Source organism: Aulostomus chinensis, chromosome 1 (genome assembly GCF_037954235.1).
Source record: "Aulostomus chinensis isolate RoL2024-O1b breed Wild chromosome 1, RoL_Achi_v1.0, whole genome shotgun sequence".
Lineage (NCBI taxonomy): Eukaryota > Metazoa > Chordata > Actinopteri > Syngnathiformes > Aulostomidae > Aulostomus > Aulostomus chinensis.
The window spans coordinates 63,398,735-63,425,794 of NC_141320.1; the positions used below are offsets into that span (position 1 = coordinate 63,398,735).

Sequence of the window (27,060 nt, forward strand, 5' to 3'; positions counted from 1 at the left end):
TTAACTTGAGTACAAGTGACTGGATAAAACAAAACGTCACACCAGCTTAACTAACCTCAGCAATCGCATTTCTAGTCTGTTCTTCCTAATATTTTTTCTTTCACTCCACTATGCTTGGTCCTCAGGAGCCACCGTACATGATGGTGTAATTTTTAATGCAGAGGAGATGGTCACAAGCTGTTTGAGGTCTTCTGACCCCAGTGACAGTAAAATGTCCCCGAAGGGATGAGTATAAAGTGTGTGGACAGTCATATTAAACTACACCATTGCTCTATTATCGATTCAGCTCCTTCTCTGGCGCAAGCACCTTCCTGTAGCCTCAGATGAGGTTTCGCACACCTCCTACCCTGTCCGGTTTGATCTTGAAACATTCAGGATTACAGAAGGGATGGAACAACACATCTCCTCTGCGACTAGACGTACCCAAATCAATTGAAATGTTGTCTCCTTTGTAATGTTGTAGATACCCTGCTGATCAATCCCCCCTGGAAACAACACAAGATACACAGTATGTTGTCAGAGAGCAAAATCTCAATCAGATAAGTCTCTGAACAAAGCCATTAGCAGGATTAGCAAATAGCTCTTGGGTAAACAAGGCAATGATTGACCTTGCAGTGATGATGTGTTGCACTACAACACGACTCTCGCCGATACAGATATCAGTGACAGTCTTCACACATTTGTGATCGTCTTGGCGAGTGGATTATTCTTCAGCCATAACTGGAGTACATGATCATTTCTGAAAATACAAAGACATCGACAACAAAGAAAGAAATATGGAAGGAGAACTTCTCTCTCTCTCTCTTTTGTTGAGGATCAACAATTCCATAGGGAGAAAGTCGAGGCACAGATGTCATCTTCTCATCTCATCTAAGAGGACCAGAATGTAATACAGCTACATGATGTATTGTGTTTTGAGTAATGCTCAATTCAAAAGCAACAACCTGCTCCCTCTCCCTCTCTCTCCACATGGTTGAAATTGGAAAGTAGAAACTCCAAAAATATTAGCTTTAACAAAGCATGCATGCAAAACATATCCAATTTAATGGTTCTAGTGCATCTTCAGGCTGGATTTTAATTTTGATATGAGCAACTAAAGGAAGAGCAGCAGTGAAATTAGGGCAAAACATTCACTAGATAACTGCTAACGTTATTTCTTGGTGCTGTGTATGGTGGAGGGCTGGAAACTATATTAGCACTAATTGGATTCTTTGTTTTTGCATGATATGTAAAACCTTTCCATTGTGAAAATTGACAGCATATGCAATTTGGTCCATTCTGTCACAAACTACTGATGATAGCTAGCGACGTTAGCTGCCAAGGCACAAAAGAAGGACTTGTTTACACTGGCTGAATCTTAAAAGTTGTGTCTATGACTGGACAGATTGAACTGTCTGTACACGCTGGTCAGAGGAGGTCAACCGTGGTTCTGACTGTCATGGTCTCCCCGGCTGGGCTGCAGTGATAAATAACAATCAGCAGAGTAGTGAGACCTTTAGCAAACTTCGCTGAGAAGGAATTCTCTGACATTTTGGGAAATGCTTTCCTATCTTTCCTGCCGGGACCTAAACCATGCGATCGATATCAGTTTCATCTCTGCAAGTTAAATACAGAAGTAGCTCTCGTGGAGGGCTTGCTTAGCAAGCACATTCACTTACAACACCTCTCATTATCACATTTTGGTCATTATCTCTTTCTGAACTCTGGATAAGGTGAGCTGAAGGGAAACGGATAATAATTCTCCGTATGCCAGCAGCTCCTGACAGATCATTTGATCCGTTGTTATTATGAACTATTGATTAGCCCGGCTTTAATCATTTGGTGACCTTTAAGATAAATCTTGGGATCCCCTGGGGTAGAGGAGGAGATGGACAAGACGTTATCGTTTAAATACACCACATTCATGTTGCTTTAATGCAACCATCACATTTTTGAGTCAATATCAGATGTACATTATCATATTTACGCAGGATCAATACAAGTCCCCTAATTGGATTATTTTATGATTCAATAGTTGTCACCAGGCAATATCTTCCCATGTGAGTCTCGGTCACTTGGAAACCTTTGAGACACAATTATATTTATTTATTTGATGTAATACTCTGCAAATATGTGATAAATATGAAAACAGGGCTGTGGTTTTAGTGTTAAGCTCTCCCGTCTGTTTAAAGAAGATTGTGTTGGTACCACTGAATACTGGTTTACTGGTTTACTGTGCAAGGGCGGACATCATTATGTGTGTGTGTGTTTCAACTGTTGGCGGGGTGTAATTACTGTGCTCAGCTTATTTGCACAAATAATTAGCAGAGACAGACACGAGTCCTTTGCAGTATTTAGTCAGGCAGCTGAATGCTAACAAGAACAAACTCGCACATAGAGTGTTATCATGTGTGTGAAAATTTACCGTCACACAAATTGTGAGAAAAAAAACTTCACCACGCTGTCAGGTGTTGGATAGCAACCTCATCCAGTGTGACACCAAAAGATCATCTGTGAAATGAAAACAAGCCAGATTAAAGGCCAAACTTTGTTCGGTTTCAATCTCAGCGACAACTCAAAGAGAATAATGAAATAAAGCCACCTTATAACATGAAAGCCAAAGCTGAGTTCAGTGAGCAGCCTCTTCCCCTCATCTGAGCTGACACGCTTGCCATCACCCCCCCCAAGGTGGGACAGCCGGCAGTGAGAGGGTGATTTGTCACGATTGTGAGAGTGTGCACTCCCTCTCAGTTTGAGTGTTTGTGTGTGTGTGTGTGTGTGTGTGTGTGTGTGTGTGTGTGTGTGTGTGTGTGCGTGCGCGCTGGAGCCAATATCACTGCAGGGAAAAAAGTAAGCAACTATCCACAGATTATTTTTTACTTTAAGGTTACAAGCCCACAATCACATCACATCCCCCATAATCCTCTGCTGACACCTGCCTGCTGCTCCGTGATCTAATTGTCGATTATCTTTACAACATAAAGTAGAAAATCGTTCTTGACCCCAGCTTGTACAACCTCCCACCTCCCCACTTTTTCAAATAATGTCACTTTGTTGAATAGATGTTTGATTCTTGCTGAAAACTTTTATCAGCCTCTCGGTCTCCGTCTAGGGAAAATCATGTTTCTTCTCTTCCCCCCTTCATCCCTCTCATCTCTTACACATTTCATGCACTCTCATAAACAACACACACAGAGCAGCTTGAGTGGAGTATGAATAATGGCAGCTATTAATCTCCTGGACACTTGAGGTTTGATTGAATTTTCCCCTAAAGCTCGCCTTGACACTGTGCTGGATTTCTCATCATGTTGTTTTTGCGTGTGCGCGCACGCACATGCATTCAGCGTGAATCTTTGAGATTCTAGACCAAAGGACTGCAAACAAAACTGTCTTATCAGTGATGGTAGACAGAGAAATTGAAGGTCAGACGGAATGAAAAAAGTACAAAACATCAAGCCAAGATCAGTTGAGAAACGTAATTGCATAAAGACGAGCCCCTATTTTTGTCATTTAGGTCATTCTGTTCAATTATTGTGTCCTGAAAACTACATTCCATGCAAGTCAACAGTCCAAGTGGAGAAATGAGATTAAAAAATGCAATTCTAAACCCAAAAGTTTTGCTTTTAAGCAAACCTGCATACACAGACGTCTTTTCCCAACTCTCAACCTCCATTCTCGCCTCTCTAGAGTTTATTGGACCGTAACCTGCAACTGGCAAACGGATCAGGAAGTCTTGGCGTGGATATCTGCTGACTACACAAGGAGCCAACCTAGTTTTGGCTGTTCCCCTCACAGGCTAATCATAGCGGAAAGGTTCCAAGATTGCAGATATTGGTGAATATGAAAAAAAAAGATGCAGGTTGAAATCATTAGTAAAACTGGAGAGAGCTCAGACCTCCTCCAGGGCAATTTTCAGCCCCCACCTCTCGCTCTGGCTCTTACTGAAGCTGCAGGGAGTGATGAGCAGACCCCCGCACCCCTGCAAACGTGTGAAACCTGATGTATACATCGAGAATTTGCATGCAGGACCAGGCTGATTTATGCACTGCGCGGAGGAGAACACACACTCTCTATTTTGTTGCTGAACATCATTTTTAGACAATGATGTGATTTTGATGTCAATCAAATGATGTCACTTTCTTTAACCACTAGGAGCCTGTGACACTTCAATTCATCTGCACCTGTCAATCACCAAGGCTTGCAAAGCTCTTGAGGTGCATAGTAGATGTCAGTTGAAGGGGTTGCAAATACCCACCAGGCTTTGCTTCCTGTCTGCAAGACTAAATTGAGGGCTGAAAAAGTAGGATAGCCTGCAAGAGCGACTGTGTTTAAGAATGCATCATGAATGAGGAGCACAAGTGAGGACAATGTTTAACGGAGATGGCCAAGGCAACAAACACATGAGCTCAGTGGTAAACGGCTTTGGCAGTCACAGTAGCATTCGGTTGCATGTGTGTTTACTTGTGAATTATATCAGTGAGGAACTGTGTCCACAAATTCAATTGTAATGACAGTGTTCTGCTCGTTCTTTCCATCTCACAAATGCTAAGGACAAGTTGCAAATACTGTGAGCTGCCAGCAACAAGTAAATGTGAGATTGTTGGTGTGTGAAACACATCAATAACTTTTTTCTTAAAGCATACCAATGTGCAGGAAGATAAAAACCTCCACCATGACAAGCACAAAATGTTTGCATTTTCCTCTATGCTGTTCTCACAAAGCATTTACTTGTTGACAAGTTTGTAGAGAAATGTCAAACAAGAGCAGAACAAAAACCTCCCCCTCCCTTCCCGCCTGCTGCCTTCATATTCATGCATCGTTCTTCTGCCAGGCCTGAAATAGCCTTGTTTTCACATTTAAAGCTGCGTTGTCTGTCAACAGCATATAGACAGCCAAACAGTCTCTCAGAGGCATCTGCTGAGGATTTCACACAGTAAGAATGGAATCAGACAGGAGGAAACGGCGAGAGCAGGAGGCAGATAGAGTAGATGCAGGCTTAAGTTGGCTTAGAATGTCAGAGAAGAAGAGATGGAAAAGGCACAAAGTCTTTTACAGCCATCTATCTCCACTTTCCACAGTCTGTTGTACCTTTCAAAACACTGCCACACGCTCTCAAATGGTCCTCTCCTTTCCACCCTCAATTCTTTGGGCTGGTTTCTCCTGGTTTGTGCTGTGGAGTGAATATGTGGGTCAGGTGAGGTAAAGAGATGGATGTGCTTGTAATAGAGGTTAAGAACATCCCAGATGAAGAGCTGAATGTGGGTGGTTTGGACAATGGCAGATCCACGACTTCTAAACTGAGTGAAGAAGAAAATATTAGCAAAAAAATAAAAAAATAGATTTGTACCACCATGAGGAGATTAGCTTAGCCGAACATAAAAAGGCATGGATAGAACTAAACCTATTTCTCAAACATTCATATTACCACCAAGGCGTAATTACGTTTGGTTCTAAGGGAAATGAGGCTTAATGTTATCACTAGAGCTCTTCAGGTTTTACATGCAAAAACAAGTTGTTAATCTGACATCAGAGAACTGGAACAAAAAACAACGAATGTAGAATAAAACAGCTCCGTGTGTTGGGAAGTTCCATTTAAATGCAAAAGTTTGGCCCACATACAGCAATGATCCACGGTCCACAGGGGGTCCAGATCTTAGCGGTTATGTTAATCAGGCAAAACTGCATTACAGTGCCTGGTTCCTTCCAAAACTTAGAGTGAGACTACTTTGGTAGGAGAACCAAAATGTGTTCTGTCAGTTTGAATGACTTAAATCTGTTTTATCTTTTGAAAACCCTCTAGTTGGGGCCAGCACAGTTCGAACTCAACAAGAATTCACATCAGCTGGAGAATCCAAAGAGGCCAAATTCTGTTTCTGCTCAGTGACACTCGTCTCTTATCCTGCATGATTCATGAAGACAAATATGACCAAATATTCAGTGTCGTTTCCAAGCAGGAGTATCTGCACGCCAGGAGTTCGTCTGCAGTTGGCAGGTGGTACATGAATTGTTGAGTAGCTGAACTTATTAATAAAACACAGTAAATCCACATATCCGTGATTAAAAAGGAAAATAAACATCCAGTCAGGATTACAAAATGAAATTTGGATAAAGGGAATGAGAAGTGAACTGGTTCCTCCAGGTAATTTGCTTAATTCAACCCAATCTTAATGTTTAACTATCATCCTTGTATTAAAACACTGGCAACCGATGTTCTTGAAGTTTTGCCACTTAACTTTAAAAGGAAAAGTGAGCATATTTGGCATCAGCTGTGCTTGAGTTCATCTCCAAAGGATGCATCAGACTATAAATGTTGGCTGCCAAGTTCACTATATGATGCTGTAAAGCCACTGGGCTGCCTGGGTGACTTCAGAAAGGCTGAGCAAGCATATTTATGCAAGGCAAAGGGAGAAATACAACCATCATATTGACATACATCAAACTCAAGATCCTTCATGTATCACAGAGACGTGTAAATACAAGCGGCGCACTTTCTGCCAGGTGCTGTAAATTGAAAATCATCAAATCTGGAGCAAGCTTCGCTGTTTAACAGCTCCCTGAATCAGGTGTTCACTCTCATGCAAATATGCAGATATTCCTACTGAGCCTGCAGCTGGTCATAAATACGAGCCTGCTGCTTTCTGATGACGCGAGGTCGTGCTCTGAGAGATTGGCGTCCGTCCCGGTGCATTAACAGTTAATTTATGGCTCCCGCAATTCTAATCCAGCAAGGCTGTCACACTTATCACTGTCAAGCTCATGTGGTGCCCCTTCCTCATGCCCTGATGTATGCTTCCTATTTAAATCTCATCTGTCTGCGAGAGGTGACAGAGAATAATTCATACCGCTGTCATCAGCCCGGACAGATATCAATGATAATGCCACGTATCAATAGTTTGGTTTTGTTTTACGTATCGAGTGGTTGTGCTGCAGGGGATGGATTTCTCCTGCTGGCATGAAATGACCGCATGATGAGAGCGCGGTGAATGCGAGTGCCTATAAGGGTATGTCATTTATGCAGCCGTGCAAACACAACAGTACCTCATTCACACACTGATTTGATTTGCAGAGAAGTCTTTAAAAAAAGAAAAGAAAGAAGGGGAATATTCAGTCTGAGATGCAGTCACCATCCAAAATCAACATATTTCTCAAAGGCTTGAAATTTGGCAGACATAATGAAGATTAAGCTTCTGTGCTTTTGATCCTGATACTGCATCAAGCTTCGACCTCATACGTCTGGGTGATAAACAGCAGCTTCTACACCAGCCGAGTGTAAAACTATGCGGGTCAGGACAGGAGAGGGCAGAGTGCTCCTGTGCATGCATGAAGGTTTTATCTACATGCAGCTGCCTCGTGCATCTAGATTTCCTTCCAGAGGCCGAGCTTCAAAAACCTGACACGAATGTTAACAAGAATCAGAGAAATCAGATGATTCAGGAATCTTTGTACCAGATTTCATGCCAATCCATCAACCACTTGGCTCAAAAATGTTGACCTGACAACAGCACACTGAATGGGAAAACATCACCTTGTATTCATTCTTTAGGAACCATGAATGTTGCAATAAATTGCCAGTCATTTCAATCTGGATCAAAGTGGCTGACTGTGTTTTACAGCATCTGCAGTAATATTTCTATGAAGGTTAGCATTTCTTCTCTTATGTATCCAACTAATTAATGACTGAAGAAGCACGTCGCGCATCTCAAATTCTCCCAGGATGGGCCCTGAGACTGTTTTTGACATTTTAAGTTTTGTTTTGAAGACACTTTGTAGGAATTTCCTCATTTTGACATTTTGAAAACGCTAATTTGGAAAACAGTGACGTAAAAAAAAAAGACCTTTTACTTTTGACACTGAGAATGTGTCAAACATCAGTACTTCAGCTGACATATCCCTGGTCAACACTGATCGGTCAAACGGTTTTGTTTCCTGCAAACACGACAGCCAGTAATCAGACAATAAAAAATATCACGCAGACCTAAAATTGCTTGTTGCTGTGGGCCATCTCATCAGCGTTCCACTGACAACCCTCAGCTGCTCTCCATATAAGCTTTTCTCTTGCTTTTCTATAACTGCACAGATGGCAGATTGCCCACCGCCAATTTATTCCAGGGCCATTTCCTCAGTGCCTCAAAGGACAGCTGGTGAGGAGGTCATGCTAGCTGTAAGGCTGAGGAGAAACTTTTTACGAAGAGTATGAATATGCAAAGGAGGATTTTAAATATTCTGTGGTTTTTTTTCCTTCTTCCATGAGATGTTCTCTGTAGATTATGCAGCATCTGAGAATGGCCTCCAGTCGTCACACCATGGAACCAGACTACAATGCCAAAGCCGAGCCTGCTCTGTGCTCCTCTTGTTCTTCGTTTCTGCTCCAGGCTCCAAGGCCTGCCGTCCGATGCTTTGTTTTGAAATCGGAGCGTTCCCAGTTGTCTACCACTCCGCCTCACTCGTTATGAGGTTCATTTACCACAAGCCCCAGAATAATCACTCGCTTTTCATTTTCCCCAAGCTTTAGCCTTTTAAATGCTCTACCTCTGGGTGGTTTGGCCAATTACAGCACAGACTTTCTGTTACTCAGCATACTCTATCAAATTGCATATGCCATAGGGGGCGATCAGAGAAATGCAAAACACAGCATAGAGGATAAGAAGCTGTGAATAACAATGACTTCACATGTATACTAGTGGGCAGATGATGCTCGTACATTTTTTGGAGTCATTAACTGATAACATTCTATAGCTGTTAGAGGCTGAATCCTTTTCTTTCCCACGCAAGTAAGTAAAGGAGCAAATACATCCTGCACACATGTACTGGAATAAAATCATTATTATTCATTGCGATTTATATTTTAGTTTCCGAAGCACTTGCAGAAACTGATCAGAAGGAAGTAGTTGATGGTTTAAGACCCCAAGCGGGAATAGTTTTATTAAGCGGAAATCATAACGGTAATGGTGTGTTTGCTGCCGACAAGCTTGCACAAGACTTTGGAACCGTTTGAGAAGAGATCCTCGCCACAAGTGCTTTTCACATTTTTATGTTTGTCTGTGCAAGAACGGAACAGAAGACATGTTTCAATTCTTTGGTAGCAAATCCCGCAGGAGTGCTGCTGCTCCCTCAGATGATGGCGCCAGGAACAAAGAGTTCACAAATCCAGTGCACATACACTCTCACACCTGTAGGCATCAGAGGATACAGCAACCTATTTACAGGGATGTTGGCAGCACCCATGCTGAGACATGTAGTCATTCACTTGGAATGTATAATCCTACAGCAGCTAATCAATATTTCATTTTTCCATCAAGCATTTTCACGATTTCTGTGGAGATCTTCTTCAAAATGACTTACCGTGGCCGTGTAGGTCACTGGAGATGATGTCCAGAATACACAGTTATTAATAACACTCCGCAGAAATATGCTGCTTCGTTGGCTAGGAGGCTTGAGCAGTGCAATTATAATCAACAACAACTAACCATAATCAGCTTCATTGTAAAACATCACACATTGTTACTTTTTTTATGGCGGGAGATGTGAGAGGAACATCAGTGTGGCTCATCAAAAAGTCATTAGAGAAGCACGATTGTTGACTAGCCATAAATCTGGGACGGCTGAACATACCGCATCAGTGTTAAAACTAGAGATGCACAAATAATTCAGCGATCAGGGAAAATAATTGACCTATTACTGGAAATGACTAGTAGTCCTGACATTTAGTGTGCAGACTGATTCTCTTCTCTTTACCTTTAGGTCTCTTGCCTTGCACCTGTGCAGCCTGGATGTATGCACCTTTTTCTTTTCTTTTCTTTTCTTTTTTTTTTTTTTGCACCTCAGTCCACACACCACCAACACCTGCATGCAAAAGAACATAAAAGTGTCGTTTCCAGAGCCGCACACACAGATTTCAGCAAACTACATCGGTGAGATGACTGAGCGCACAGGAGTCCTGACGAGACACCGCTACTTCGTCTGGAATTTAGTTTGCTTATATTGTATTTACTGTAATAAATACAAGTATCAAGTCTTATAAAAGCGGTTTATTTAATCTCAAGTAACTGAAAAGAAGAAAGCACTCAAAAATGCAATACTTTCTTCACTTCCACTGCTTTTACAGTACATCTGTTCCCCTTCATGTTCAAGTAATTGAAAGTATCATAGTGTGCAGGCTGCTCACAGCTCTGCCTGAGACAAATAACTGCACATTACACATCAACAGAAGTAACATTCGCCTGGGAATGCAAGCAGCTGATATCTTCACAGGTTTTTTTTTTCATGATGCACAATACAAAGATCTGTGGAGCTGTTGTAAGAAAATATGTTTGATTCTTGAAAGAATATTTTACAGCTTACAGAGGCAAACGGCTCGTATTTACTCCAGCCAGTGATACTCCAACACGTGTTTCAGCCTAACAGAAACGAGGCATTACACTGCAAACTCACCATGGTCCTCAAGATGACGACAGCTGCTGCAGTGCCGCACAGTACATCCAACATCAACATCTTGTTCAGAAAGCACAACAACTGAAAATACATGGAGAACATTCAGAAGTAGAACTTGTGATCAACCCAAAAGGCAAATGTCTGAGTTGAAAGACTTGTGTTTATTTGATCTGCAGTCTAGTAATTGGGGACAGTTTGTGTTTTGCACTGCTAAGCTTCCTGTTTTGTAATTTCCTATAAAAACAAAAAAAACAAAACAAAAAACAACTAATGATGCTGTTGGCACCAACAACCAACAGCTTGAAGATGTCAATTTTTTTTTTTTTTTTCTGGAGAACTTTGAGAACAGCTTCGTGCCTCATTTGTGAGTCAGTGATAATAGTTGCACTTAGACACCTTGAAATGAAAAGAGGGCAGAATAATACAGAGGAGGTCTTGCACTAAAGAGGCTCCTGGCAAAGCGATCAGGGTCCGGTCTAATTCCCTGGACAGTTCATCAATACTGCTCTTTCAGCTCACTGCTTTGTGCGGTACAGTATTTGCTAACAATGGAAAAGCAGCTGATGAGGCTAATCCATTCGCCCCTGACTCAGCCTTCCAGGCTAACAGTCCTGCTAACATTTAAGGTGTTTCTTGCTGGTCATGTCGTTCCAGATGCGGTGCATCTCCTCGGGGGAGATCTGATGGACGGTGACCACACGGCGGTAGCGGCAGAGGCTGTAGGCCATCTTCCAATGGTTGAAGCCACTGTTCTGGAAGGGGTGGATGCCCAGCTTACGCAGGCACACACCTACGTACACGTCCTCCAAGTGCAGCAGCCTGGTGTGTAGCGAGGTCTTATATATGAGCTCGGCCACATCTGCTGAGAAGATATAGCCAGTCCCGGAGCAGAAGGGTGGGTACTTACTCTCCGGGTACAAATCCCTGGGCATGTACCACTTACTGCGCATGTCTCTGATTGGCCCACCGTTGATGACATAGCCAGTGAAATATCTCCTTCTGGGCTTGGTGGTGGGCTTCAAAAGGTTGTAGATGAGGTTCTCCATGTTGACAAAGATGTCACTGTCCGTCTTGAGGACATATTGAGCTTTAGCGCAAAATGTGGCAACCCAGCGCATGCCCATTAGAGTCTTAAGTGTCAGGTTGTGGTAAGAGTCAATGAAATCCTCCACTACAATGTCATGAAAGATCTGGCTCTCCTGCTCCACCATCTGGTTTAGGACAGCATCTGTGCTGCGGCCCAGCAGGAAGAGCGTGACCACACGCACATCAGAAAAGGTGCTCTCGTCACCCCATGTCTCTCTGATGGCCTGACGTGCGTCAAACTCCTTGTGGGTGGTGCTAATTAGGATGACGAGGAAGGGCGGCTCCGCCTCGCACTTCGTGGCCTCGTTGATGAGGTAGCCAAAGTCATGTGGGTTGAGTGAGCGTGTTCGGATGTTGCTGAAGGTGGTGTTCTTGTTAACTTTGCGGATGGGGATATTCAGCTGGCCCACGTAGGAGGTGGAGGGGCGGGACACACTCAGGTACCAGAGAGCGCTGGCCCAGCAAACTACTGTCAGCAAGTATAAGCAGGAGACCTTAGAAGGCATCGCTGTTCACGTGGCTGGCGTTACCAGTGGCAGCAGCATTGGAAACACTGAGGCCACGCCTCCATGGGTTGTCCTAGATTTGGCGGTGCAGCTTGAGGCTGCCTCCGCCACACGTATGACATAAATGTTAGATGAGGGACGTCTCTACTGTCTAGTGTTGTGATTGGAAAGCAGCACTGTCGAGATGTTGTACAGCCCAGACCTTACTGTGTCCCATCTCAGCTGGCAGGTCAGCTTCAGCTCTCTTTGACAGCATCTAAAATGAGATGAGAAACACAGAGAGCCACATCAATAACAGCTTAGAACAAGAATTAGTTAATGAAGAGCATGATGGCTTTGAAAAAGCTTTATGGCACTGAGGTGGATGATATATTTATCTTTTCTCCTCTATTCATTACAGCCCATAACATCATTGTGGTGATGGTGGCGGCACAGTGCTGTAGTCAGTTACCCCATCACTCCATCATCGCCTCAGATCAAAAGCTCTCCAGAAAAGGAAACTCTCTGTTGATACAGCCTGTTCTGCCTCAGCTCTGACCACTTTGTGTATCTCCCTCGTATCCCCCTGGAACCAGACACATTCTAGAGATTCAGACCTTCTATGGCGGTGGTGGTGGGGTTGCTGATGAAGGTTGATACTGAGATGACAAAGGATGAAGGCAGAGAAGGTTGAAGATACCTTCCCATGGGAAATGATTAATATCCACTTCCTCTCATTCTCCTGGTTTACTCCCACGATTACCTTCCTCCATTCTCGACACTTCGGTGTCAAACAACTTGGCGTGTGAACTCTACGTGGATAAATCGTAACGAGCTGCTTGGCTAGCTGGGGGAATGTCAGCAACTCTTACAATCACTGCTCTAATTGGACACACTGACAAACCTTAAGGGGATGAAATGAAGCTCTGACTAACCTGAGCAGTGTTATATTAAATGCAGTTTACGTTCAGATGTTTTTTTCCTAAGGTAGTGACAGATAAACAGGGTTTGCTAATCCTTGTATAAACTATTATTTGCCAGAGACGTGATCTTTGATGCAGCCCTTTCTTATTCTGGCACACACAGATGGAGAAATACATTTCTTTATCATGCATAACTGATGATGAACAAATAGAAGCGTATAGATCCCATTAGTGATACTGCGTGTTGGGAGATGGAAGAGCTGAGATAAAACTGCCTCCTTCTTTCATCAGGCTTCAGTCTTGTGGGGCGCCATGCTTTTTTCATCAGGACTTCTCTCTTATGCCTTACTCATTCCGTCTATCTCCTCTCCTCTCCATCACTCCGTCTCTCCTTCGGAAGCAGAGTCATCAATCTCACGGCCCAGTAGAATCTATCTCATCATGGCTGCTTTTCCACACCTCCATCCCCTCATCCTCTCAATCATTTGCTCCCTCTCTACTTCACTAGGTGCTTGAACCATCTTTATGTGTTTTGCAACCTTCCTCTCTGTTTTTTTTTATTTTCATCCTTCTGGCTTTTTTTCTTGTGTCTCTTGTGGGTTTTTTTTTAACTCTTCCTCTCTGGCCCACTCACAGCTAACCTCTAATGTATTGGCAAGTTCTACAATAGTCAGTATCCTTAAAGCCACTCAATCTCCCCTGCATCCATTTCCTCACCTCGCCCATTCTCCGACAGAAACGCTTAATCATCACCCCCCCCCCCGCTCCTTCTCTCGACCTTGCTTGCCCTCATTCCACTCTTCTTGTTTGCAGGTCTACTACTTTCACCTCTATCATTCCTGAGGAGGGTCCATTGCTTTCATTATCCTCCAAAACTACTGTGTGCTCTTTTTTTTTTTCCCAGAGCCCAAAATAAGTCAGACTCATTTGGCGAATCACCTCACCAAGTCCTGAGACCCAACATTCTCTCAGAGCAAATTGAAAGATGGCTGGATACTTTCATGCTGTCGTGTCACTTTAAATTACATGAGTACTGAGGCACAAGTCCCCTGCTGAATATGTGAGACTTCCAAGAGAATATCAGTGCATGCTGTCACACTCTTTAAACTTGGCGAAGCAGGTTCTGCAGAGGGGAAGTAATAGCAGTGCTAATTTGTGGTTAGCACAAACTCATTAAGTGAGGCCCAAACATACCACACCATCTATTGATTTAACAGTCATGAGAGGGACTCAACAGTCTTGAGAGCGACCCAACTAGCTCTTTGTTGTTGCCTGATGAAAGAAATGAGATTATTTCTGCCTCATCAGCCTGCTGAATATACTGTAGATGTACAGTAGATATTTGAGCAAGTATGAACAGATGAATCTGTTCATTTCTCATAAATATTCATCAATTTATAGTTTGATGGACACAAAAAGTGAACAATGTTCCTTTGTAGTCTCGACTGCTTCAGTTTTTGAGGTTTAGTTATCTTTCCTCTGTTGTGTCTATCTGTCTAATATCTATGTCCTGTTCCACAACTGAAAACAATATTTCAATCCGAAAGGTGTACTTTGCCTCTCAAGTACTCACAAATAGGTATTGTGAGCTAAAAAAACATCTTTATAATGGGAATTTAACTTTTGAATTGATATCATCCTTCTCCCCAAAGCTAGCATTCATTGCAGCTAAGCTAACAAGCAGTCAGCTGTCCATGCTTTTCTGGCACTGTAAATGGCGGACAAGCAGTGTCTTTCACAAAAAAGTTGGCATGTTCCTTTAATAAATATAGAATTGGCTGTTGATCTCAAAAACACACTGGCACACTGACCCCTAAGTAACAGGCAAGATGCTTAATTAGCCTCAAAATCACAGCCCAGGAAAGGATCTGAGCTTCCCTACACAGCTCCTTCACTGCTCAACACTCACTCACTGCTCAGAGAGATGGGCACAGAAGATAGCAAGGGGCTGATGGAGGAACATTTTAGCGACAATTTGGATGTCTATCACACAGTCTTGCTTGAAAGAAAAATAGGATAGCTTAGTAGTATGTGCACTTAATAGAATACAAAAGAGGATTTTGTCTACTTTAGATCATTGATTCCCTTGCTACAACAGAGACAACAAACATGTCAATGATGAACTGTGAAATACCTCCTTGCATGAAAACAAGCATTAAGGTGTAAATAGAGGAGGAAAAAGATTAATTACAGTTATTATTCATAACCACAGACAGGGTTTATTTATAATGATCTGCTATTTTGAAATGGTTGTCATGACAGCAGAGTGACAGGTCAGAGCAAAGTGGGAAGTGAGACAGACCTCGGAGAAATGCAGTCAGAATGTTGATTACTCATGTCAAGTGTTAACTATAACCCTTCAGGTCACCATCACTGATTGCTGCGCTGTAATGCCGAAATCTATCACCTTTGTGTACTCTAAAATACTTGCACCCAGTTTTCAAAGACAATTTCTAGAAAGGTAAGATGCTGAGAAAAAATTGAGGCAGTGAGTTCTATTACTCTCATATCCTGGTTTTGAAACAATCCGTTGACTGGCACACAATTCAGGAGTACTTACAAAAAAAAATGCTTTAGAACTTCCATAAATGTGGAAGACCTGTGCGGGAGTTTGGAACTGACAGCAGATAAACATAATGGACCAATAGTTTGTCTTCTTTACGGGTGAAAGAGATAATTGCAAAATCGGAGGAATAGCCGTACTCATTTCACTGTTTTCTGTATGTTTTGGTTGATTTAAGACAACAAAATAAGGAATACCCCATGGCTCTGCTGTTGGGTCCTTTGCTTTTCTCTAATTATATTTGACCTCTAGATTACAAGTGCTGTGCTTTTGACAAAGGCTTGCAATACAAAATGTGGAGCCTCAGATCAGGCTTCCATATACATTTTTGACTTGTGTGTGACCCTATTAGCTCTTCAATGAAGAAGAAGTGCACAGAGGTCTTGCACTCGGCGAAGGCATTAATGATGAGATTTTTAACAGTCCAACCTCTTTACCTTGACGTCTTGATCAAACAAAACCAAGTCATTGAACTACTTTCATTGCTACATAGATGATACTCAGCAACTATAAAGACTTGAGTTTTTTCCCCTTCTTCTGAATTCTAATAAAACCAAGCTGCTGGTCACTGGCCCTGAAGTTTGATCAAGTGGGAGTTTTTGACAGTTTGACAGCCAACACTCCTGGTGTTAAGTTGGAGCCCACACTCTCTTTTGATCCGCATATCAAAGACATTACCGGGGCAATCTTTCCTCTTTTCATTTATACAAAAGACTTGGCCTTTTCTGTCAGTGGCTAATACAGAGTTTTATATTTTCGAAAAATGTTTTTCATTAACTTCTGCTGACTGAGAGAACACAATGGTGATTGAGTCTCCGTATTGGCACTGAATAAGCTGGGCTCTGATAGAGGGGACATTCTTAGAAAAGAACAATGCTGATTTAATGTAAACAAAAGTTTTTCCTACTGCTACAGCTTCACATTAAAAGTAATTACCTGAAAAAAAAACAAGGGTGGATTTTTGTAATGGAGTGATCAAAAAGAAAAAATGTGTTTATCATTGCGCTGAGCACAGACTACTATTGTTCAACAAAGAATGACGGTAAATCATCTATTACTGAGTGACTGACAAATGACTTGCTGATATTGCTGCCTGGAAATGGTTACATTAACCCGCACCAATAGGTTTTGACTGTAAGTTTTATTTCAAGGCCTGCTGCATGTTTCAGAATGTTTGCAACTTGAATTTGAACTTCAAGAACATTTGATTACAGACTAAATTCTGTTTCTCACCCATCTTAACTTCCTGCCATTGGCGACCTGTCCATGTTAGATCAGAAAACACGCTGATGACTTGTAAATTTCTTCATTTGATCCTATGCTCTCCACTGTCTGCAGGGCTGCTCAGTTTAATAAATGTCAGTAGTCTGCAGGGCCTTTTCTTATCAGGCCCACTTTCTCCAGACCAATCTCCCTGCTGATAGAAGTCGAGTCCTTCTAAACTTTAAACTTTCATTTTTGCATTCGTAATTGAGGTTCCTGTCTCAGTTATTCATCACTACTGATTCCCATCAGCTGATCTCTGCTTCTCTGGACTGAACCATCTCCCATCCTCAGACCTCCCACTCTCCCTCAGCTATTTCCAGATATTTGGATAAACAAACAAGATCTACTGCATGTCTGTCCATCCTAAGAGAGAATCCATTCTTCTTCCATGTTTCTGATGAGCATGACACCACATTACGATGTGTAATAACAGTTATGAATTACTAAACAACTCATATTGACTTCTTAAAATTAAATCTACTGTATTTTGTTCTAATTGGATCACTTTTGCTTCATGAGCTGGAGTTTATAGCAGCACCTCATTAACAGACATTACAAAAATCAATTATAGATTTTGCTGTTATTACAGGTTTTTGCTCTGTTGTCTTTACAATCAAGTGACCTCAATAAGGCAGAACAAAAAAGCTGGAAGGCTACAGAGATGTGGGAGTTTCAGTCTGGTTTTATGTTGCCCCAGATAATTGATTGCAGTCATTAGTGCAGCATAGAGTGACCTTGCTCAGGGGGCTGATGACTATGTGGATGTGAGTCACTGAGTGAGTAAGAGAGAGGAAAAGAGCTGCTTTACTAGATTGTAATGTTGACGGTCTTGGATGCTCCAAGTCTTTGAGGTACGCGAGTGTGAGAGCAGACACATCGGAAGGTAAATAAATCATATTGTGAACCTGAGGCTGACATCTTAGATCTGTGCTGCCTGATTCAATATTGCAGATTTAATGATTGGCAGAGGAAAACAGGAGACAGGAACGTCCCTCACATGCAGTTTTCACAAAGGCTCAATTCAACAAACCTGTCAGTGGTGTTGCACTGACAAATTCCTTTCATATACCAGTAAATACAGCTCTACAATAAGAATAAAGAGAGTGTAAGAGAAAGAATACCATTTATGTCTGAGTGTGGAATAAATGGTAATCAGAAGTAAATCATATTCATAACACATATTTGCCATGAAGACTCAAGGGTGATATTCTCTTGGAGTGAGTGCATATATGATTGCTGAATAAACAACAGCCTCCCTGGAGGGAGAAAATCAAACACACTTTACCTCCAATCTCTGAAAATAAGGAGACACTAATGCAGGGTTGGAAATAAGCACCCATCACCAGCCAGATCAGTGAGTTTGAGGGGTGAATAATAACAGACTTTTGCCCAATATTCCACGTACGGATATCCAATATGATCAATTCCTCCTGATTTTAGCCAGTGCAGGTGAATCTGAGTGGGGCGAATTATTCATAGTGTACTAAGTTTCAGGTCACAGCCTGAGAAGTAGGTACATTTTGCATCTAGTCTGGCACCAAATACCAGCAGAACACAACAAGAGTGTGTAAATAAAGGTGAGAAGAGAGTGGCTGATGTCAGTTTGCATCCACCAGAAGAGGAAACTCAAGAGTACAGGAGCCTGTCTTTTTGCAGAACCCATTCCTTATCACTCGATGCAAAGCTAAGTTGTATATTCCAACCATTAAAATTCCATAAAACAATCCAAACATATTCTTTTACGGCATCTCTGTGTTTTCATGCTGTTTTACAGCAATTTTAATAATTAAATGATGAAATCATAATTATTAGATGCTGATATCATTATTATTGTGTTTCTGTTGAGAGGAAATTAAAAATGGATGGCCATGAAAAACAAACAAACAACAACAAAAAAAAAGCCAGCAAGCAAACAGGACACAAAAGCTGCAATTATAAAATCCTGGCGGAGGAAGTTCATTTTTAACACTGCTCCAATGTCAACAAGTGCCCCTGGAAGCATGAGGATGAGTATAATAGGTGTGAATGAGTCACATTTTCTGGTACATCTGGAGCTAAACTACATACATCCAACATTATAGTATAAAACTCAATCTTTCTTACACATGCTGACATCTCACACATTATCACACTGCCTGTGGCTTGTAACTCAACATGCTATCTCAAGCTGCTGTTGAATGGGAGATAAGCTCAACAGGAGGTTTATAATTATCCACCACAGAAGAAGAAGAAGAAGAAGAAGAAGAAGATTAAAAAAAAAAACACTGCTCCACATTTGATCCTCTTTTACTCAAATCTTCTGCCAAGTCTAAAACCCATTATGTCTGCTTCTAAACATTGAAAAGAGGAATTAATGTGTGAGGAATGTTATGGCAATGGCCAAATTGGTAAGTATCCCACCGAATATGAGTGAGGCACAATTAACATGTCAAAGCTGAAAGGCTCCCGGTGTGGCACCAGTGATGCTTTTGTCTCCTGAACAATAGAGATCTGGTGATGTTCATGGATAAGCACGGGCAGTCCTATAGTCAGTATTATAGGCCACAGGCTGGACACTCTGGGCTTAGTGCAAAGCCTCTGAATGCAAAGCAGCTTAGGAGTGACAGAGGAAATGGGATATCAATAGCGGCCAACAGATTTGGCGGCTGTACAGAGGCCTGATGCTCCATCCCCTCTTCATTGCTGACTTGAGCCCAAACTGTGCCGGGGCACATCGGTCAGTGATTGCAGCAAGTCTGTGGCGTTTGTTTTAAATGGCTCACACAGCTGATCCTTGCCTCCAAGGGCATCATAATCAGCGCTGAACATTTGAACTTGGTTAAAGTCACTTATTTTCCTCAACTTGCAAAGTCGTGCTAAATTATCTCATTTGTCCTGAGCTGTGAGGCGCACCCATCTGGTGCCCCTCTCAACACATCAAGAATGATATGCTCAGGCTACTGTGTTGGTGGATAAATAAGCAGGGAATACACAGCAGCAGTCTGTGTTTCTGCTGAATATGACCAGTGCTGAGTTGATTTTGTCGTGTCACTGGGGGGCATCTGAGGGAGACTTTTACCTCTTCAACTGCTGACCAGACCTGTGCTCTGAATGCCAAACTCCCTTTATGAATCAGAAATGACAACTTGATTCATGCAGGTAATACATTTGACTGTCTGACTGGGTGACACTGCTGTTATACAATATTCAAGCTCAGCGCTGCATCGGGGTAAGCGGGGACATTGCTCAGAGATGACACTGGATGGAATTATGGTAATGCCACTGGGGCATGCCCAGCACCCAGTATTAGCCATTAGGTCATATCAGTTGATGCAGATAAATAGAGGAACCCAGGTAAGGCATCTGTGTAAATGTGCAGCTGAAGGGAAGCCAAGGGGGGAAACAGTTAGGGCTGATACGGGAGAACAAGGTGGTAATAACCTTCATAGATCCGGTTGTACAAGTCAGACTGTTATAGTTTGTATTAAATGTATCAGCTTTAGTCACCAGAGACGCCAGACGCTAGGTCGTTCGTTTTTCTTTTCCTTTTTTTCCCCTCACTTTTACATTTACACAACTTTGCTAAGCACATACACTAAGGGCACAATGTTCATAGATTCACACCTGAGAGCTGCTGGGTTGCTAAATACAAGCAATGATTTCAACTGCCAGACACTAAGCATCTGCAGCAGGCTGATTCAAGGGTCGTCTTCAGAGCACGGCGGTGAAAATGAGTTGAATTATCTGCCACTTTGGCTCCTATTGTTCCACCACAACATTCTGGAGCTGTACAGAGGAAGCTCAGCTGCACACATACACGTTTTTACCGACACACGTGCAGGGATGCACATTGTTGGATTCTTACCCAATATTTTAAAAAGCTAATATTTACTAATTTACATACTGACTTATAAATAATGAGATACATTAGCAGTGTAGTTCAACTAACAGATGAGCTATGTAGTTTGACACAATATACTGTAATTGTGCGAATCAAGGTAGAGAAATTTTTCTTAATCCACCTTTATTGAAGTCTTAGTGTCCATCCATCCTGCAGTGACTTGTGTATACGTCCCTGTGTTGTCCTTGTAATTCCACAAAGCCCCCAAAGTCATCACGAAGGTCTACCAATCAACTGTAACAGTGCAATTGATTTAATTTAGTCAAAGCCCCTCCAGTACATGCTCGGGTGTAAATGCAGCCGCCTGAGCCCCAAACAAACATCATTCTGGCTGTTTTGATGGGACATGAAACCAATCACACGAGGGTTTGAAAGAAAACAGCACAGCCAGAAAAATAATCTTAATGTTTTGAGACTGACATCTCCCTTTGGGACTGCAGCTCATAGCAGGTCATTTTCCACATGCAGTAAAGCATATCCACCCCAACCCCCCAACCCCTGCTGGACTTCAACACAAAAACATGAATCAAACACAAATCAGGAATAAATGATTGAAGCAGAAGACACATTTTGACTTTAATGACATGGAGTGAAGCGTATAAATTTAAAAAGAAAGCTTGAATTGAATTCTATGTTGATTTTGACAATGATGATGCCTATTTTTGGGAAAATTAGAAATTCTATTGATGAAAATAGAAGAGAATGATGTGGGGAGTATTGTGAGCTAGGAGCTCATCTACTAATAATCAGTTTAAATTTCAATCACGGCTATGGTTCCATACCTGAATTTTAATTTACCCTATTTTCCCTGCTGCCCTCTTCCAGAGATCTCTCTCTCTCACTCTAATATTGACCTTAAACCAGTGAATGTGTCTATAAGCACCTTCAACACTAAAAACAGCAGCGACAGCCATAATTCTCCGATGAGCTTGTAAATTCTCTTCTATTGATCCAACTCTGGAGGGTCTCTGGGGGTAATTGATTCTCTGTAATTTTATTTTCCTTTAGTTTCGTCCATCACAAAAGCAATGAATCAGGTTGTTCTTTGGTGGTATTGAGTGAGTGTATAACATCCTGAGGACATGAACTTCATTCAAAAGCACCAAATATAAACTGACCACTTTAAAACACTTAGTGGCAGTATTAGTGTTTTTGCTAGTGTAACTGAAAGTATGTTATGCAGTATTGCATGAACACAGAACAATTAGTCGTCAATTTTAAAACCACTTTAGAAACTCGATGATGAGACTTGGAACAAACTACAGTCAAATAAAATGTTTTAAAAGATCTTTTTGTCATTTCTTATCATGCTAATGTTCAAGTGTTCCTGATAAGTTTAGTGTTAATGAGTTCCATTACTTGATAATACAACAAGAGCAATCTTAGAATCGCTGAATTATTTGAGATCAGTGTTGGAGTTTCATCTGGAAAACTACAATCACGACAGTATCTATACACAATGATTGAGCACCTCCAATTCTTTTTATTATCCTTTCATTTACTGGACATTCAATCACAGCTCCAGCTGTTAAGACCAGCAGCTCACCGGTCGACCAGCAGGGGAGCTCTGACATGCTGGCAAACACAAGCGTACGTCTGCCGCTGATGGAAGTGTCGCTCACCTAGCACTTCCTGGAGGCCACACTGCTGAGTCTGCACCACAGGAGCTCCAGAGCAGAGAATTTAACTTGCATTCCGAAGGGCACTTGGATGCCATTAAACCAGGGCAAAAATTGCACGAGAGCATTAACTGTTATTGTCCTTAAGAGAGAGGGATTCTGAGTGTGAGCAAACCTCCACTGAGATCGGATACAGGATCTGATATGAGTTCCATGTGGGAGGAAGGAGAAACAACCCTTATCCTGATGAACAAACACCTCTTTGTGCTGTAGTATATAGAGTTTCTTTTACTGATACTCCATCAAAATTTGAAATACTGGTGGGACCCAGAGGCAACAGATGCTTTGTCGATGTGTAACTCTTCACCACTAACATTAACATTCTCAGTGATCAGCTCTCTCCCATCGTGCTCGGCTGAGATGTGAGAACAGTTTCTACGGGGAGGAAACTGCCTCAGTCTAACAGGTACTTGGTGGTATGAATTGCATGTGAATTATGTAATTCATATCAAGTCTTTCACTCCAAAAAAAAAAAAAAAAAAAAAAGGCAACCACCAATCAGAAAAAGTGGCTCTCCATCTTATGATAGATAGGGCAAATATTGAGATAAGCGATGTTAAATTGAGCACTTTTTAAAATGTCACTGCAGCCATGAAGTTTGACTGTATACAGATTTTCTTGATTGACTATTATTTTACAAAAGATATAGTCATTAAAAAATTGCTGAGAGTGACATTCCAGTAAAATTACAGTGATTTAATAAAAAGACAAATGTCCACTGCACAGTGGTGGCCAATGTTCCTGTGATGGTTAAACCTGAGATAAACCGAAACCAAGTCAGACTGTATTTCATTTAAGTTCTCAAAAATTCCTTCGACACGGCCCTTGAAAGTTAAAGGTGGGAAAATGACACCCCTTTTATACACTTACCATTCATAAAACAGTAGATGGAGACCACAGCCTGGCAAAATAAATAAAGAGGAAAAAAGAAAACCAAAGTACGCACTTGGGCTTCACTTTAAGGATATCTAGAAAATTCTCTCTCTCTCTCTCTCTCACACACACACACACACACACACACACACACACACGTATGCAAGGCTGATATCTCTCTGGCTCCATGTGTGGCTGAGCAACATGAAAGGGCCATATGGACACCAGACGGCTGTTTCACTGTGGCCATCAATCAACATGAAGACTTGCGATGACACAACCAAACCAACACTATTTCCAGTGGAAACCCGTCCACTCTGCGCTCCTCTCAACACAATATCACAAATTAACTTCTGAAAGGACACACACCTACATTCACATGAACTATTCTCCCAAGCCTGTATTGGGGGTGAGGAGTTATCAGGAACACCATCTCAGTGCTGGCAGACAGGTACAGCATGGAGGCGCCTGAACACATCCCATTATATAGCAGGCTGCAGACAACGGCACCTGTCTAGATAACACACCACTCCAGGCAGCAGGCACGCTGAGGTGAGAGCACACATGATAAAGATGCACAGGTGATACAACACATGCACATGCCCTCTACTGTCTATCAGAGGAAAAAAAAGAAAAATGGAGAAAAGAAAAATTGACATGCTTTTTTGGCCGAGGTTCCAACACTCAAACGTAGGTGGTTGGTGTCATAGCTGTGAGATGACAGAGCCCCTGCCACTTGCTCTGGTGAACCTGAGAGCTGAGAGGATGCCAGATGAAGGCTCCTGTGGAAATTACCTCGTCAACTAGCCTGTCGCACGCACACACACACACACACACACACACACACACACACACACACACACACACACACAGTCACAGTCCCTGTCAGTGTCTGTGTTTTGTGAGTGGGCGTGTGTTTTTGGGCAGTGGCTTGGCTCCGGCTTCCAGCAGGCGCACCTGGTTCCAGTTCCCTCATCGTCCTCACCTGCCTGCCATCAGCTCATCACTGGAAGCCTATAAGTGTTTGATCTGCCCTGCCTGCGATGCCAGATCGTTGTACCAATTCCCGTGTGTGGTAACGCTACTAGCCAATTCTAGTTTTAGCCTATTAGCTCTAGAGAATCTCTGCTCTTTTTGTATTTTTTGGAAATCCAGTTTTTTTATCCCTGTGACTTTTTGCCTCTTGTGACTTTTGACTTCTTTCTCTGCCTCCCCTCAGCGACTGCACCACCAACTGCCTTGCCTGCCCGCCTGCTTGTGTCCACCCCTGGTCTACACCGCCACCTCCTATCTTCAGCTTTAGTTCAAACAAACACCCTTGAACTTTCATTGTGTTTGTCTGCTTTTGGGTCTGCCAGTTTTTGCAAATCGTGACACACACACACACACACGGCTTCAGCACTCCTTCCGGTAAATAACACTCATTCTACTGAGGGGCACTGAGAACACAGAGTTGTGCCCTGATGTAATTCAATATGATCTACAGCAAGTAAAAATAATGATCAAGTGCATACCTGGATACCAACATGAATTATTTGTACAGAAAAGTTTACATGGATCAAATCACCGCTGAGTTCATACACTTGAACCATACATTAAATACAGCTACCTTATTTCAGTCTGTCGCAGCAGAGTTGCGATGCTCTTTTCTTGTTAACACTTTCACATTCGTGATTTGCTCCAAGTTCAGAGACTAAGAGGCAAGATGATTTGCATCCAAGTGGATATGTGATGAGATGTGCAAGATCTTATTTTATCCGGCAAAGACAAAGAAGCCTGCACCCAAATTCTCTTTGCTATGAAGGGAGAAGAGATTAAAATAAGTTCAACTGGAAACCTGGTAGACTTTCTCTTGCTTCATTTCTGATAGATGATACTTAATTACTGACTATCTTTCTTTTCTTCCTGTTGCACGTGTTTTCTGGGTTTCAGGCGGTGGACTGGATGTCCTGGGTTGGATCTTGAGGGATTTGATGTTTGTATTCATCCTCTCTAATCTCTGAAATAATCCAGTTGACTCTTACCATGTGCTTTTAACTTAAAATGCAAGAGGGTGAAACAACATCTTCTTTCAGGCATACATTGTTGTAAAAGATTTTCATTTAAAAAGGGAGAATTTACTTTCTTTTAAATAACAGTATCTTTCTTTTTTCTTGCGGCTATGATCTCATTTGTGCTCCTGTTGTCTTTTTAAATCCAGGAAATACGCGTTCTCAAATCCCTCTGGCAGCCAATTGCAATGACTTTCAATCGGTCTGCTGTTTAGTGAAGTTTTTATGCTGCGATAGCACATCTGCATACAGTCAATCTGATCCATCTGCTGCATGATAAGATGAACGCTCTAAAAATAGATTAATAAATACTAGTAGAACAGACAAAAGGTAGCCAGAGGATGTCAAGGAAGGCAGATAAATATTAATGGAACTGACACACACTCCTCGTTCCACACGTACAGTGACACGCAGGCACACACACGCTATCCTGCAGAGATCACAGCAGGCACTTCAGCCTCTCTGATGTGCATGGATTGCGTGCTAACCCACGGAACTGGCTGCCCCCTAGCTACCTGGGGCCGGCGCAGGTGAAGCCGCTATCTCCAGCCAGCAGGTGGTGTGGTCAGAGGCCATGCTGCTCAGTATGACCCCAGTAAATAAATGATTCCACCTGTCAGACCTGCTAAGCTTCAACCTCACAGGACATATCTTGGGAGTACCTTTTCTTTTGTTAATGCGAGTGAGAGAACAGGTTGGAGAGAGCAAAGTGTGGGGCAGCGTAGACGTCTTCGACCTTAACCCTGAGAGAAATACACACACACACACACACACACACACGCCACCTGAACTTTTCACCCCGGTCAAACACGGCAATATTGTCTGGAGGAGTATTCAAAGAAGAGGTATTAACCTTATATTGAGCTTTTGTTTGTGTCTGAACCAACCTGGGGAAATCATCTAGTAAGCAAGTGTGTGTGTATGTGTGTGTGTGTATGTGTGTGTGTGTGTGTGTGTAAACATGCAGAGAGGGAACGAGAGAGTGGGATGTGGGCGAAACACAGGCAGCGTTCATATGTGTTTATTTTATTTATGTGTATGCATGTTTTACAGGAGGAGCGATTGCATAGCCAGGATGTCAAAACACACCCTCTGACAGTGTTACTATGGAGACTGAAATATAGAAAGGGGAAGAGTAAAATGCAAAAAAACTTAAAAATGTAAATCATATGTACATTTTCAAAGAAGACGGAACAAATGATATGCATCCCCTCCAGCGGCAGGGAGATTTCTTAGGGCCCTGCTTTGAATTCTACTGCTGGGAAACAGAGGAGGTTAACTGGTGTGGATACTGGCTGACGGTAGCTGCGGATGGGCGTGGACCCTGGAGTGCTACTTTAATGAGAGATTTTAAAACATTTGTCCCTTCAGGTGTGGCTTTGAGTATGGAGCCATTGTTAGAAAGAGGTAGCAAAATAGATATAATGAGGAATTGTGGAGCACTGCAGGGATGTTGGCAAAATTAAGCTGTGTTTGAGACTTACACGTTTTGTCCGTAATGATTATTTTCACAGGGGCGGCATGACTCGGAGGTAGAGTGGCCATCTAGCAACCAAAGGGTCACTGGGTCAATCCTCACTTCCCCAGGTGACCATGTCCAAGTATTCCTGAGCAAGATACCGAACCCCTGATTGCTCCTGAGGGCCCTGTGATGGACTGACGACCTGTCCAGGGTGAACCCCGCCTCTTGCTCAATATCAGCTGGAATAGGCTCCAGGGCCCCCTGCGACCCTTAGTGGATGTGCAGTGAAGAAAATGGATGGGTGGATTATTTTCACAAAATAACACATCTGATTTTAAAAGTACAAATGTGATCATTACTGAAGTTCTACACCACGCATGCA

General features: G+C 42.3%; 1 protein-coding gene across 14 annotated transcripts in view; it reads right to left on the reverse strand.

Annotated features, from left to right (window-relative positions):
- The window catches only part of LOC147272708 (beta-1,3-galactosyltransferase 1-like), a 101,725-nt gene that overhangs the window by 11,094 nt on the left and 63,571 nt on the right, over positions 1–27,060 (reverse strand). For 9 of the 14 annotated variants that reach the window (XR_015112175.1, XR_015112173.1, XR_015112164.1 and 6 more), the window contains exons 3-8: positions 10,411–12,258; positions 9,715–9,822; positions 5,068–5,149; positions 2,405–2,490; positions 609–739; positions 424–485 (exon numbers count right to left, since the gene is read on the reverse strand). Coding sequence is in view for 1 of the 14 variants with exons in the window: in XM_086200148.1 (XP_086056274.1) it covers positions 11,025–12,002 (978 nt within the window). In the remaining 13 variants the exon portion in view is untranslated. Of the gene's footprint in view, positions 1–423; positions 486–608; positions 740–2,404; positions 2,491–5,067; positions 5,150–8,469; positions 9,150–9,714; positions 9,823–9,972; positions 12,259–27,060 lie in introns of those variants that run through there. The other 5 variants (XR_015112171.1, XR_015112161.1, XR_015112166.1 and 2 more) reach the window with 5 other exon arrangements.